The 16,973-nt window shown below is 31.5% G+C and overlaps 1 protein-coding gene across 7 annotated transcripts in view; it reads left to right on the top strand.

Moving 5' to 3' along the window:
- Nucleotides 1–16,973, top strand: part of LOC145976348 (transcription factor hamlet) — a 100,746-nt gene that overhangs the window by 78,871 nt on the left and 4,902 nt on the right. For all 7 annotated transcript variants that reach the window (XM_083107416.1, XM_083107426.1, XM_083107420.1 and 4 more), the window contains 3 exons: nt 2,752–2,883; nt 4,590–4,716; nt 14,530–14,629. In XM_083107416.1, the coding sequence (XP_082963542.1) occupies nt 2,752–2,883; nt 4,590–4,716; nt 14,530–14,629 (359 nt within the window). The remainder of the gene's footprint in view (nt 1–2,751; nt 2,884–4,589; nt 4,717–14,529; nt 14,630–16,973) is intronic.

Raw genomic sequence — 16,973 nt, 5'->3', positions numbered from 1 at the left:
GGGAAGAGCCTGAAAAGTGTCGAAGCGTAACAAATTCTTGCGGTTTATCCGGTATCTTTGGAGAAGACTGAAACCAGGATTATCCCTGGACTGCAGAATCTTAAAGCTTTCAACGAGGACCGGGATTATTTACCTGTGGAACCTACGCGTATCCACCTGCGAGATTCATTGATTTTTATGGGCACACACCTAGTTACACTTACGACCAGCAGGTGGTGTGAGCCTACAGACCAATTGTAAATATCACGTTTGGATGTAAGATTGATGAATTTTTGAAAAAATGTGAGAGCAAATCTCAGAATCACCTTGATCTTATCAGATAATGATAATATCATTATTTTGGTAATTATTTACTTATACGGACCACCTTCCGATTTCAATAATTCTCACATATGTTATCAAGATCATCACTCTGAGTAATGTTGTGAAGATTTTAGTCGGCAGTCATTGTTTATTAAAAAATTTATAAACAAAAAATGTCTAATGAATAATATGTAACTTTATGACACCGTATATAGACTACCCAGACAGCACAAAAAGGCCAAAAGATGTCTTAAAGACGTCTAGAGGACTTTAAGACGTCTTTAAGTTATCTTTTAGATGTCTTTTGGACATGTGTGCTGTCTGGGTATGTGCCGTTTGACATTATTTACCTTTCTTATATTGAAATCAGGTAGTGGAACAATGATAGGCTTCTATGTTTTTGATATTTCTTATGACTGAAAATATTTGAGAAAAGGTGAGTTAGACAAGACAGATTTGTACGCATGCGCAGCGCCCTGAGGTCACCGCTAAATTTAAAATTGATTGGTCCACGTGGAAAAAAATCCCGAAATTGCACTCAATAAAAGGGGGTGAAAATCCACGTGGACTCTCTCTCACACTTTCAGTCTTTTAGACTGTAACTAGCGAATGTAACTTCGCAAGTTCAACCGCTTTATTTCCATCGTTTGCATCTCGCATAAACCACTTGGTAAAACCGTTTAATTCTCTTTAACATTTTCTACATTTTGTGACTCTTTAATAAACTTATTTTTACACAACGTTACGTGTGACTAACAATAAGACTTTATTCGCGTACACGTTTCTTCAATTCTGCGCTGTCGCGGTACATCGCTGTCTCTCGCGAACACATATAATAGATTAATCTATAATTTTAAATCATTAAATTAATAACAATATAATTGTAAGGTTTTAATTATTTTTATTTAATTTATAGTATATAAATATGTAACATATAAGTTTGATTATTATTAGTAGACGATTCACAAAAAATCGTGCTAAATATTATATAAGATTCAAGAGATTTTATTTATAATTTTATATAATATATTCTCTCTAATATAGTGCATATTTGTATATATATATATATATATATATATATATATATATATATATATAATAGTATTACATTTTTTAAAATATTTTTTACATGTAAAATTATAAATATAATTTTATTTCGAATTTTATTGGAATACAAATTATTTAAAATAGATATAAGTTTATATAATTACTCAATTATTTTAATGTTATAACATAATAATAATTCTATCATTTATGCAATGTAATATTATTTTACTATTTAAAATTGCGAGTGATATTAATATTATGATTATGGATACTCTTCAGTTTCACTTCGTATTCCTCCCATTTGATATTCCTACCCTGTTCGATAACAAGAATACAAGAGTTCCAAATTACCTTGTTTGATAAATACAATGGTCTATGGTGGAAATATTTTCGTAAATGGCGGGGGACAACAAGGTCCGCGGTGGAAGTGCAAAATGTATTTACCGCGTGAGACAAGGGTAACCGAGGAGAGTGTCCGAATAGCTTCCCGTTGGCAAGCGGGGTGTTCGAGAACGACGCCGACGCATCAGGGGTGGGACGCATGGTCGGTCAAGCGTCGCGGAGCGTCGAGACAATTGAAAAAAATCACTTGTCTCGCCCTGAAAGCAGGGACGTCTCCTTCGTGGATGCTGGAGCGAGAAGTCGCTCCGGAGCAGATGATGACGGAGGAGAGGGTCCGTTAAATGTTCCGAAACGGCCTCATTGGCTGCCCGATATGTACGATCTTACGTGTCACTTTGGACACGCGACTTTTTGGAAAATATAATTTGACGATCGCACGCGACTCTAGATATTGTGCCTAGAATTGTGCTAAAATGGAAAAACCAAGTCACGCAATTTTTGCTTCAACGCAGATATGTAGGAAGTGAAATTCGAATTTACCCCTCTCTTGTATTTCGACTTGTATACAACTTTTTATATTGCCATAAAATAAATTTTGAAATATTGCCATTTTGCGAAATTTGTGACTTGATATGTTTGTGCCAACAGGCAGAAATTTGCGATACGATATTCGATCACGATGTAAGATGTAATAAACATGTAATAATTAAAATTGTACAATTATTATCAATTATAGAACAATTAAAATTATACAAATATTATTAATTATACAAAAATTAAAATTATTTAATAATAATAAATTATTTATCATTGAATTTATATTATTAAATTTATTTTTGTATTATTTAATTTATTTTTTTGAATTTATTTTTATTATTTAATGCATTATTGAATTTATTTATTTATTATTGAATTGATTCAATTTATATACATATATAGAAAAGGCGAAATTTTTGATGAAACATACATTTTATAGTTATCATAAATATCATTTAAAATTCTGTATTGTATCTTGTAGTATTATTATAATTTATACGATTTATACTACGTTTCTTGCAGATTTGCATAGCGGGCAGCGGAGTAAGAGGCTGGCTGGACGCATCTCACGAGACGAATAATTGGCTGAAGTACATTCGAAGTACTGCTAGTCCACATGCGGTAAACATGCGTTATGTGCTCAACGGCGGTCAGGTAACAAAGATTCAATAATAAAAATTAATAAAAAAATAAAATTAATAAAGATAAATAGAAAAAATTGTTCACATCTTTGTGTTCAAATGACGTGTATGAGTGATTATTTTGTGATAAAATTATATTTATTTGACGCTGAATATACTTGCAATTAGTATAATAAGTTAGTAGTAATAAATTGCTAATAATTAGTATAATAAATTGCTTATTAAACGGTTTTATTTTATATTATTAAAATATAGTATATTATAAAAATTCTCATTTCTCTTAAATTTATTGACAATTTACGATATCATTGTCAATGTAACGAGAAAATCAAATTATTGCTTACGTTATGAACCAAACGATCCTTCTTTTTCGACATTTGGCGATTATTCTCCAATTCACGCATCCTCTATTTAGCGAGCATTTATACGCAACTGGCACTCGATCGACAGTTGCAGTTAATAGGAAACGATAATTACTCGGCGTCAAATAGAGTTCCAATTTATTCCGCATATGTTATCGATTGTTGAAAAGTACCTCATAAAGCTCTTATGTTATTTCCTGCATATTTGAGTGTCCATTATAAGCGACTATATACTTATTCGTAATACTTACGCGTAAACTTTGTTGAAGCATCATAGTATCGATAAAAGAATGCGATACGCTTATTTTGTTCGATAGAAAAAGGGAATAAATTTTTTTACTCATTTTTGATTACTTTATTTTTTCATATATTTTTTAAAAATATTATTTTTCTAGTAAAGTAAAATAAAAATCGAATTTTTAAAAAAATACGGTCTAAAAAGTACCTCAAATGAAATATCACAGAATCTGCTGTTAGCGAGAATTTTGAGAGAATTGCGTAAGTTTTAAATGGACATTTCAATCTCAAGAGGCATTACAAAACAGATTTTTGGTCAAATCACCCTCGAAGGGACTATCCTCACATATGATTGGCCGTCGAATAGACGTTATAAGCGGAAACGATGGAGGTCACGGTGTCAATTTAGGGTCGAGCTCGTGCTCCTGTCCATTCGGCTCTCTCTTTCTCTCTCTCTCTCTGTCTTTCTTTCTCTTTCTAATTTTCCCTTGTGTGAACCATGGCACATGGTATCTACGATGTTGTGGGCGCGCCGTAAGCTACATGTATACAGGGTGTTTAGTTATTAAGTCACCCCACGGGGTCGTTTCACTGACTTCCTATACGCTCTCTCGCAATCGCTGTGGGAATGGGGGAGAACCGTTCTTTCTCTCTCTTTCTCTCTTTCTCTATCAGTGCAGAATCGCCGTCGTAATAATGCTTCGGGGCCCCGTGACGACACTATAAAGATCGTTTCACGGCTTCCCAATGTTATAGCAGAGCTTGATGATTTCTTCATTATTAACATTGATCTCATGGAAATTTAATGACAAAGATATTTATTTGTTATTTTGCAAAAGTATATTTAATAATAATTATACATTGCACGCATAATTAATAAACACAAAAGAATTATTTTTATTACATTTTTATTACATTTTTATAACATTATACATAAATTAATCTTAAAGATATAATCTTAAAGATAATAAAGTAATCTTAAAGAATTAATTTTTACGATATGAAACACACTGTAAAGAAGAAGAGCTCTAAAAATTAGCTCGGAACATAGCTTTGTGCTAAAAGAATAAAGAATTATTAAATATTAGCATTTATTAAATATCAATCTCGATGATCATAGATGGTGTATGAAGCCATTCGCGACATCATAACGGGCGAAGAGCTTCTTCTGGGTCTTCGGGAGCCGCTTCAGCTGCAGGACATGCTAGGTGAAAATACAACCGAAGACAGAAGCGATCGAGAGACTGGTGAGTGTCTTTAAAAAAACTTGCTCGAGAGAGATAGTAATACTTTAATTTTTACGAATAAGATGTACATAAACATTCTTATTTATTTATTCATCTATATTCACCTAATTGATAGTAAAAAATACTTTAAATATTTTCATACTATGATATCGCACGATACATACATAATTGCAATTCTTTTGCATAGAACAAAGACAATAAACTAAATTTTAATAAATCTAAAATATTTTTATTTTATATAAGTGAATTGATCAGGTATTCTTAAAAAATATATAAAAAATAAACAATGTAATATATTTATTATCGATCAGATATTCTTAAAAAGATAAAAAAATAAAAATATATAATATATTAAAATAATAAAAAATAATTAAATAATAAAAAGAATATAATAATATATTTATCATTAAAGAATAAAATCTGAAAAAAAGACGCAATGAAAAACGCGAGCCAAAATAATATTTAGAGATGGTGGGCAAGAGATATTAGCGTTTGCGATTATTTTGGGCACGACTTTATGACTTTCTGCCCTGCGATACGCATCGCGCGCGTTGGCGGCTCGTGCGCGTACGATTACAAATGTACGAACGCAAATGAAGGTGTAAGGGGGAAGGGGGACAGGTGTTTTCCGAAACGACGAATCGGGGGCGGGCAGAGGGTAAATCGTGAATCGTTGTGTGCACGAGCTGCTCGTCATGCACCCTTGACTCTGGCGTGATTCACCTGGTCGACCGTTGTATTAACCCCCGTCCGGTAATAAGCGCTGATTATCTGCAGATAGACGTGTTCGAGTCACATGTCGCCATGCTCGTCCCTCGGCATCGACTCTTGTCCGGAACCATCTCTTCTCGTTCATCGATATATGTGTACATGCAAAAGGCTATACAATCTAGACATGGTTTTTTCTATTTCTTTGTTAGTATTTTGAAATATTGTTATTTTTTTTTTACTTACGAAATGTAACTTTATAAAGTATCTTAAAATACTGGTCCTTTGGATGCTTTCCTTGAACTTTATAAATTATAAAATTGCATTATATAAACGAATGTTGTATATGTATCGAGGAGGTTGATTAAATCATATCAATTTTTTAAAGAAGATATTTAAAATATCATATTTTCAAAATGACACATCATAATAAAAAGTTGAATATTTTTTTTCTTATTTTTTTGAAAATTTATCAATATCTAAATATTTAGAAATAGAAATTATAAATTTTTATAATTGGTATAATTGGATTACGGATTTTAGGCAACAGATTTCGTAAATTGCATTGTTTATTCTTTTTTTTTCGTGCAATTCTTTTTTAATATTGTAAAAAAATTGAAATTTTATAATTATTATATCGATACGAAATTTAACAATGTAATGATGCGATTTAGGAGTCTCAATATAACTTTTTAGACAATTATAAACTATAAATATAAATGTATATATAAATATATTAGAGAAAAAAATCACCAAATTACATAATTTATAACTCTTGTTTTTAAGTATTTAAAAATTGACAGAAATTTCCAAAAAAATGAGAGAGAGAAAAATATTTATCTTTATGATGATATACACACTCAAAAAATATATTAATCATATTTTGTTGCTAATTAAATTTTTAATATTTCACTTTTGAAATGAATCTGAAATCGATCGTAAGAAATGTTCATTTTTCAAAAATATATAATGTTATCACACAATGCGACTTTTGAAAAATTAAAACGCCTATTTTAATCCGCCCATTTAATTTAGCCAATCAATCGTGGATTTCATTATGTGGACCATTGTACCATTAATATATCGAGGACGTTTGCGAAGAAGGGTAGCGTCTACGTGCCTGACTGCTCGACAATTATCTGGTTGTAACTTCTGCGCGATGGTCAGAATCAGGATGACGACTTGGTAGGGGCGGAGGGTTATACGCGACATCCAGATGTCGCGGTAATTAAAACCAGGCTTATTGTCGAAGTTCTGCCGAGCTCGCTAAGTCTACGGCTAATTCGCCAACAGTTTTTCGCCATAATTTCGGGACCTCGTTAAGACTTAAGACCTTCTCGCGTCTCTCCTGGATGATACTAATATATTTAATATTAAATTTGACGAAATCATTTATATAACGCACGTCATATTACTTTATGAGAAATGTTCCTAATTTAGAGATTCCTAGAAATCTTTTGTGATGAATAGATCTATAGTTTATCATCAAAAACCCATGTAAAATATATCATTATTAAAACTTTGTATATAATTTTATATTTAATGAAATAATTTATATTTTTATTACAAGAAACAATATGATAAAAACGAGATAGCACCCTTTCCACAAATAACGAAATTATTTCGGGAAAAATGTGCTCCCAGTTCAAACTAGAATCATGGTTGAGAAGAGGGGTTACAAAAGAAGGGAGGTACAATTTTACGGAATGGCTTTAGTAGTTGCAAGAAAAGTTACTGCGGCAATTAAGTTGAGCCTACCAATAATGTTAATTGCTCTGAATTAATTTCGAGATTAAGAATCTCATTTGCGATAATAGGCGGATGAGGGTTATGACGTAAGAAAGAATGTTGCATCCACGTGATTCTCTCTCCCTTTATATCAATAATATAAATCGTGGGCGTTGCGTTATTTTCCTGCGTTTCATTATTTTCTTATATTATTTACTTATATTACTTATTTACATTATTTACTTACTTTATTTACTTACATTGTTTACTTATATTATTTTCGCTATTTATTTACATTATTTTAATTTTATCTTCTTTTATTTAACTAATTTTCACGTATATACAAGAAGGAAAAGCGAAGGCATTAATAGAGTTATTGTGGCATATATATAATTAATACACTTTCATTGTCGATTCACAGTAGGTTTTATTTTTTTTACATATACTTTCACACATTAAGAGATTAATACCCCTGTAAACGGTACAGGAATTACTGTAAAGCCATTTTTACGGGGAAATCTCTGACAAGCTGGTGTGTGCAACGGGAATAATGATGTCAAATAAACGGTGTACGCTCTGTTCCAACCCTTGCGAGGGGCATCTGCGATCCCTCGTACAGATCATTTTTTTCTTTTGCGAAGATAGAGATAGAGAGATATATATAGAGAAATAGAAGTACAGAAAATAAATGCAAAAGGAAAGATAAAAATTAAAATTATTATTATTAAGAGATTAACCATTAAGAGATTAAAAATTATTCTAACAAGAAAAAATTATTTTAAACATATCAATATAAAATACACATATGCATTCAACTTGGAATTGAATATTGAATTTATCTTATATATGTCTTATATATTTATCTAATATATTTATATTTCACTCGCACACATGAAATATTCGATTTACTTTCAATAACAGTTTTTTACACAATTAACGTTTTAATATATTTTAATAAATTTTAATAAACATAAAATTTTGATTTCTCTTCCTCTCTTTCTCTTCAAATTTGATGAAAGAAGAAGAAAATTTAATAGATAGATTAATTTATTTATTTCTTGCCTTTCGGGATTGAAAGGGGTTTTACATAAAATGTGCATTGCAGGCTTTATAATAATATTTTACATAAAAATATGCTTAACTTATATTGTGTATAATGTTGTTTCTTATCCTAAATAATTTCAATTACTTCTAGAGTGTCCTTGATAATTTATTTGGTTTTATTCTCTTTTCTTAACCTTAGATTTTCTTCATCCAACTGATTCCTTTCCCCTTTTTCCTGAAATTTGATTCATTCTTTTATTATTCCTCGTATCTTCTGTACAATTTGTTGCTAAATGCTCTAATGTTTCTACTTCCTTTTTACATTCTCTACACAATTTCTTCTCCTGTTCACATCAAAATTTATTCTGGAGTTCTTCGTTTCCACGTCTAAATTTCGCTATGATCTTTGAAAATCTTTCTGACCTTGTTTTTTGAAATATTGAAATATTGTTTTCTGAAATATATCTGGTATTTTTATCATGTATAACTCTCTATATCTTATATCATATCTAGAATTCTGAATTTTATTCTGTTGGGCCTATTATTCTCTACATCTCTTTCGCTTAGCCTGTACTACTTCGAAACCTTCCTCTCTTAATTTTTTAATTTCTATCCCAGACATTCCATTTCTTTAAAAATACATCTCTCTGTCTATTTTCCACCTATTTTGAGCTTCCTTATTTTTCTTTATTTCTATGAAATATCTTATAAAACATCTATTGTTCGATTTCTCCCTAATTTTTTCTTTAAAACTAACACCTCTTTTTCCTGTCTCTATTCTTAAAAGTTGTCTTTTGTTTCATCCCTAACAATATAACTTGGAGTATTCCAGTATATAATCCTAGTATCCATTTAATAAATTTAACCTGGCACCTTTCTAGTTTCATATTCCTTCCATCCTCTGTTTCATACATTAAAATACTCTTTACTAAATGATCAAACATCCAGATCCTTCTCCTAAAATCTTTTGCAAATTTTCTTTGTCCTATTTCCCATACCTGCTTCATGGCACACATAATTTTTCTAACCGCTTACTTAATGTCTTTCTGTTCCATTACTTTTTTACAACGTATAACCTAAATATTTAAAAGGATCGACTTCTTCTATCTCTATCCCATCTCACAGCCATTGTTCCCTTTTTCTCCTGCCCTTTCCTTTTTTAAATGTCTTTGATTTTTCTACACTAAGAATTAGTTCTCTTTTCTTTAAAAATTTTGAAAAGTTTTCCAACATTTCTTTTAACTCATTTGCTTCTTTCGCGACTAATACTGTATATCATTTGTATACGCTAAATTCCAAATTTTTTTCCTACCTACTACTAAGTTTTCCGCTTGCTCTTTTCGCAGAACATCCTCTACATCAGCTATATGTAAGGTGGACCATTTTAATCAATATCCACGCAAATATCTCGAAAAAGAGGTTTTTCAAAAAAATATTTCAGACAAAAGTTGTTTAATTCAAAGGGAGACATAAGATGATGCCATTGGTTTGACCTCGGATAATTGTTTGAAGGTCATCTTTAATTTTTTAAACGGAATCCCCTATTTTTTATTGCTTATTTTTATAGCTTATCTCGAGAGCTTTCCAAAACACTATAATAAAGTATTTTTTCATTGAGTACTTTTCGAGTTATGAGGCTTGAAATAATTTCTTAATTTTACATAAACCATAAAATATTCATTTTTTGATTATCTTACCTTAATACTTTTATACACAAAATAATGTGAGGAATCAATTGGTGTAAAGAAAAAACAGTTGTTTTTAAGAAAAAATATGTAATTGTTAATTGCAAATTACATATTTTTTCTTAGAAACAATTATGTGTTCTCTTTACATCAATTGATTCCTCTCATTATTTTGTACATAAAAGTATTAAGGTAAGATAACAGAAAAATGAATAATTTACTAGATATTTTATGGTTTATGTAAAATTAAGAAATTATTTCAAGCCTCATAACTCGAAAAATACGATGAAAAAACACTTTATTATAGTGTTTTGGAAAGCTCTCGAGATAAGCTACAAGATACAATGAAAAATAGGGTTCCCATTTAAGAATTTGAAGATGACTTTCATGTGACCTTCGAACGACTGTTTAAGGTCAAATAATTGCCACTATCTTATGTCCCCCTTGAAACCATACAACTTTTGCCTGAAACATTTTTTTGAAAAATTTTTCCTTTTTAAGATATTCGCGTGGATTAATTAAAATAGTCCATCCTGTATATTGCAAACAATGTTGGGTTCAAAGGGCATCCCTGTTACTCCAACGTTTGTCCAAAAATCTTTTGTATAAACTTCTTCTATTAAAACTGTACTGATTGTTTCTTTATAAATCTCTTCTATCTTCCTCATCAAGTGTCTATTTTTGATTTTCCTAATTTTTTAGGAGAAAATTTAATAAATAATTGTATATAATTATAACGTATTGGCACAAGCAAATGTATATATTTAAGATCCTCTAAACTATCGTTTTAAAATGTTTAATCATGTAAATAACTAATTACATCATAAAAATGTCTGATCTTGTATGTACCTACATTAATTACAATATTATGATTTTTCCTAGATATTCCTTTAGACCTATATGAATCAAGTTGTAAATTGTGTAAAATTGACAGATGCAATTATTGCGGGCAGTTACGATGATTTATGACTGCGATTTTCTGCGGTGCTTGTTTTTTCTATCGTCGTTTTCTTTTTTTTTGTGCCTCTACCGTATTCGGTGTATTTTCCGATAGCTCTATTAGGGTGGCGGATAATTTATAGCTAACTATTGTCGATTAACACGCGCGTAACCAGGTTCCAGGGACGATTGAAAAAAAAGGGCACGGGTTAGAATAAGAAAAAAGGGGTATTCGCGTACAAAAGAGCACGCGACACTCTTTCCTGAGGGGGTGGTGAGATAGGGAGGTGCCTGTGACATGTTACAACCCCATCTGATTCATCGGACTAACGACACGTTTATTTGACGTTTCGTTCGAAATCGCTACGGTCGCGTGCGACAAATTTTTACAGTAAGTTATCGATTTTCGGTTTATTTCATGAAAGGAAAAGTGTTATTCTTCTTTTCGTAAATTATTCATCGAATACACAGGAAAACGTGTACCAAAAGAGAAACAAATTCTTATTTCTTTAAAAGTAAGGAAATACATTTATATGTATAGGATATTTTATTGTATTGTTATTTTCTAAACGTTTACGTTTCAAACAAATGATTAAAATAAGACTTTTTAAAGACATGATTAATATAAATTTACAAAGATATATTAAATATTTATGTGTGAGATTTGTAGGTAATATAATAAAATATTTATTTTTTATAATGTTATTAAACGATAGCATTAAATACATTTAGATTATTATTATTATTTTAATATTTATTTTTACATATGAAAATTATATTATGTTTATATGTCGGTTTTAAAAATTTATTCGTATAAATTTAGATATTTTTAATACTTCTTATAACATTTAATAAGATAAAATAAACATTGAATATGATAGTTTAAGAAAAAATACTCAATTTTTTATTAATTATTATATTCTAATTATTATATGAAAAAAATCGTTGTTTCTGTAATCATCGTAGAAATTTTATTCAATTTTCAATCGAAAATCACATGTTAGGTGAGGAAGAATGAAGATTTAGATAATCTTGATGGAAAAACAAAGATAACAAACGCGATGAATGAATAAATAAATATTTTGATTTATTAATCGATTTATTTTAATAATTTCACCCTCTTTGAATCTTAAGCACGAATCCCCGATGCGGCAAAAACATTGATTTCCGTTACTTTTTCCCATGCAACTGCCAACTGACTATTCGACTGCGGGGGGTGTTGCCAATGGATCCCACCTGTTGACTTTCCGCAACGTGACTCTATTCCTGCTTCTTCTGCGCGAGTAGATTAACATAATGCTTTCAACCGTTTTTATTAATCTTGAAGGAACGATCGCTTGAGAATATACGGCGAATATACGAATTTGAACTTTTCTTTTTGGCAAAATTATGCGAAAAATATTTATCACGAAAGCATCAGCGTAAAGAATTAAATATATCATTATCTCATTGCATTTTTCTCTCTATTTTTTATTCATACTTAAAATTTTCTATTTATCTTTCTGTCATTTCATTTTCTATTATTCTCTAACAATCTTGCAAAAGATGACGCTGTTTAATAAATTTACATACGTTTATACAAAAATATTATTTTGCATTTTTTAGTATCCATATAATACATCTTATAATATACTTGAAGCCTATTTTCTTTAATTATATCTAAAGACAATTTATATAATTTTTACTATATAAATTTGCTATATAAATATATTTACCATAGTAAATAGAAATACGGTAAATAAATAGTAATAAATATATTTTATAGTAAATATAAATATATTTACTATAGTTATAATTATTTGAAGATTAAAAAAAATTATTATCTCGTTCTTTACTCGGGATTTTTTTTTAATACTGCGAATTCGAGCGAAACCGTTTCGAGGGTGAACTCGAAGTCAGCCGCATCCTTCATTGTCTAAATTTACGGCATGCCGCTACGAATTAGTCGTGGAGAGATTAACGTACTAAAAGCTGGGGGGGTGGGGGTGGGGGAGAGAGATGGTAGCATAGTGTTGGGCGTAGTTGGTGGTACAGGGTATTGTGCCCAGTTCCCATGAAGATCCGTTGGGGGCCATCACTCGACCATATGGTGGAAACAAGTGTAGCGGCAGATTTAAATAACCGTTGGAGGTCGGATATCGTTCAAACTCGTACTGGATCGTATTAAGTACGCTTAAACTTTCACATGTGCGAAAAGAGTTTATTTGAAAGATGAAAAAAATTTTTTTTTTAAATTTCTAAATCTTCAGTTACAATTGGTTCCTTTCAATTTGTCTATTATGTATCGGGATAAATCTCTCTTTTTTTTTTCTTATTTGTTTAATAGATCTTACAAAACATAAATTAAATTTTGAAAAGAGAGAATTGATTGACAGATGCCAATCCGTACGCGTATTCGCGATATTCCTTATCCTATAGCACTGATGCTAGTTGCGTGTTCAATCGTTGATAATTGCACCCTCTCCTTCTCCTTGGACTTCTGATTTTACCTGCCGTTGTGTTCTGATATTCGGGGGGTGAAACGCCGCAGGGGGACTGCCGAGTCACCTATGATTGGCCAGTCTCCTACGTCGCTCGTACCAATAGCGAGCGATTCCGAGCACCCCCGCTTGTGTTTCCAATCATCGGATAACAGTGTAGTCAACTAACAACTAACTAGAACATCATTGTGTCTATTGTCTTCGCGAACGCTTGTGTGTCGAATGGTATTTGTTAAGAAGGTAAAAGTGACAGAGTGAGAAGTAACTGGAATCGCATTCGCGATTCACGTTTCCCAAGCTTACAATCGTATTACTAATGTGGGGCAGATGAGTTCCCGATATATTTGAGAGAGGGATTATTAACTAGACTAGGTAAATATTTTATAAAATAACGACGCAAATAATTACACACATTCAATAAATTAGTAGTTGCATTTCTGAAATTATTGACGTATAAAATTTTTATTAATCATTTTGCCGCAACATTTATTAATTTATAAATGTTGCGGTAAAATATTTATTAATTTGTAAATAAATTCATTAGAAACTTTCCATAATCGCGTATCTCTGCGCAAATTAATTTATAATTAAGATACTACGTAATTTTAATTACCGGCGATTTTCGAGATATATTATATAATTCGCGTTAAAACCATGCTTAAATTAATTTTGCGTATAAATAACTGACGAAAATGTCTGCTTCAACACTGGTGCAAATTTGAATTGCGCGAATAATTTGACAACGCGACGAGAAGCGCTAATGTTGCAGTGAGATTTTAAAGTCAACGACGAGTTGACTTTAAAATCTCACGCTACGCGCGTTGATTGGAAAATTATTTCCGCCATTTCTACGAAGTTAGTTAAATCATTGTCGAATCCCTGGTGGTCTTCGTTTTGTAGTAATCGGACGATACTGCCGCTTTAATTTAATAATTCAGGAACAATCCGCGAGTGTCCACTTGTCACGCCACGCTTCTGTGGCCCTCGCGCGGTTCCGGATCACGTAATTCGCCCACACCGCGACGGGTCACGTATCATTGTTGGCAGGGGATTGTAATTTATAGAGCAGCGATCGTTCGCATTCACATTGTATGTATGCACACAATCACACACGCGTTTAATAACGCGATGAAATCGCGACTTTCGTTCGCGATCCCCCTTCTTAATGTGTGTCGGGAATACCTTGTAACCTATATATGTATATTACATCATAATTACGTCATTTACAGCTTCGCAGCACAGCGGAACCATCGACGAGGACAAAGAGGACGAGGAGGAGGGTGAAACGAGATGCACCGTCTGCGACAAACCGTTTCAAGATATTGAACTGTAAGCACTTATATTCACGGTTTTTTTAAAGAATCAAAAAATAAAAGGAGGAAATAATTTTGTGCTTATTATACTTTTCCGAGACTACGATTTCGAGAATTACAAACGCATGAGAAAAATTCAAGCATCTTCTTTCCGTCGAAAAGTTTTATATTTGATAAAAATGTATATTTTATATTTTTTTTTGTTTCACGAGCGACTAAAATAATTTGTTTTTTTGTTTAATACAAGTTTCGCGCGCTTTAATATTATAATAATGCTTGATCGAGGATAGACTTTTCAGCTTTTTCATAATAAAGTTGCATGCAAGACTCAAAATAAGAGTACATTGTATTGGTATTGAAAATTTTTATAAAAAATTTTCTCTTACAATTAGTCTTGAGTGGGTCTTTGTAGCCAAAATTTCGTCTTGTCTCGATTTTATTAACCATTTTTATCTAATACTAAACAATAATGAATAATAAATAATGCTTGGAACAATATTTAACATAATTTTTACGATAATAATTATTATTATTTAGGTCATTCTTTTATTTTTCAAAACATTTCTATCATTGTATGTACACAAAGTTTTGTGTAGCTGAATAATTGTAAAATTTTATATTGATATTTTCTTTATTAACTTCTAAACCTGTCAATATAAATGTTTTTATTCATTAAGTAAAATTTATTTGTTAAATAAAATTCTTTACCATTATTTTATAAATAAAATTTTTCAAATTTGTGAATAATGTAATCATATTTTTCTCATAATTTCTAAATATATATATGCTACTTTTTTTTAAATCAATAATCTTGACAAGGCCAATAATCTTACTTTGATCAAGATTTTTAATTAATTGGCAATTAATTAACAATCTTGTCTTGATCTTCTCTCGAATTTCGAGACAAAAGAAGATAACATCAAGATTAATCTTGGTATCTCATGCAATTCTACTTTGTAGGATTACTTCTAATATAAAAAAAAACCTCTCTTTTATTCGCGCGAGATGTCTTTTATACATATTTTCACGCATTTTTCATTATCCGGCGAGTCGCATCGTTGACATGACGATACATTGTGCTATCTCATGAAGGATTCATGTTGAATCGTTATGTGCTTTTGAAATCAGATGAGCGACTATTACGTGTCCGGGAGGTAACATGAAATCAAGACAGACAACGGCTTTCATAATCGACTGACGAGCGTTGAAGAGGACGGTCTTCATCGTCAATTATTAATTAATCGATGAAATCCAGGGGTTGAGCACCACGCGTAATCGCCTTTAAATCTCGGAGGCTATGCGCTCGCGAAAGCCTTTTGTCACGCAAGCGAGCTGTTTTCAAGAAGTGGTTCTCTCCCTCTCTGTCTCTTTCTCTCCGATGTTCTTCTTCAAGACTCCTTGTTCATTGTGATTGAACATGCTTACCCAGCCTTGGTTCTGTCGCCTTGCCGTGTCATTGCCTGTAATTAAGGAATAATTAATGCGAAGCCAGACGGCAAGAATAAAATGGCGGCAAATTAAGTGCGATGTTGCTCTATAAATTATTCTGAAGAAGACTTTTCTCTCTCTCTCTCTCTTTCTATAATTTTATGATGCATAAAAAATGCAACTTTATTGTGAAAGTATCACATTAAATGTAAAAAACTTAATCAAGCATCTGCAACTGATGAGAGAGTCACTTTCTATTTCGACAAAAAAATTGATTTTTATTCACCAACCGTTCGTCAACGCAAAGTCAAATATTGATGTTTATCTAACATGATCTTTTTGTAATATTGGAGCACCTTTTCTCAGGAGAGAGGTTTTAATTATCACAATATTAACCGTGGTAGTCAATTTTTCTCATAAAGTATATTATATTTGAAAACCAATAATATCTTCTTCTCTTGATAAATCGTGTTACCTTCTTGTTTAACCCTTTCTCTTATTAGTTTTCAACTTCTTCAACCAATCATATTCGACTTCATGTAGCGCAAATACAGTTACAGTGCAATGTTTAAAACTTTTTTTCAATAAATAAAAGTAATCGGAGGGTACCCGATTGACCACGTCGCCAATTGGCCAATTCAAAATAGGACTCTCTGATTGGTTAATCGTTGCTGATTACCCTAGGCACAGGTCGATATAATTGGCTGTAGTCAATCGCAACGTGGTCAAACGAGATACTCCCAAAGTAATCTTGTAATAATTATCAAATACCTGTGAAAAATATTCAAGTTTCGATGAAAACCCGGTTGAGCTCTATGCCGTCTACGTTTCTAATATCCCGTTCGTTTTCTCACCTTGGGCTAAGCATCCAACTTCTCGACGGGGCAGATTCACCTGTTGTGGGGGGCGTTAAACTCTAACGCCGGGATCGG

This window comes from Camponotus vicinus, unplaced genomic scaffold, assembly GCF_025532165.1.
Source record: "Camponotus vicinus isolate PSW18456_S1 unplaced genomic scaffold, iyCamVici1.0 SCAF_1, whole genome shotgun sequence".
NCBI lineage: Eukaryota > Metazoa > Arthropoda > Insecta > Hymenoptera > Formicidae > Camponotus > Camponotus vicinus.
This window is presented reverse-complemented; position numbering and strand designations above follow the sequence as displayed.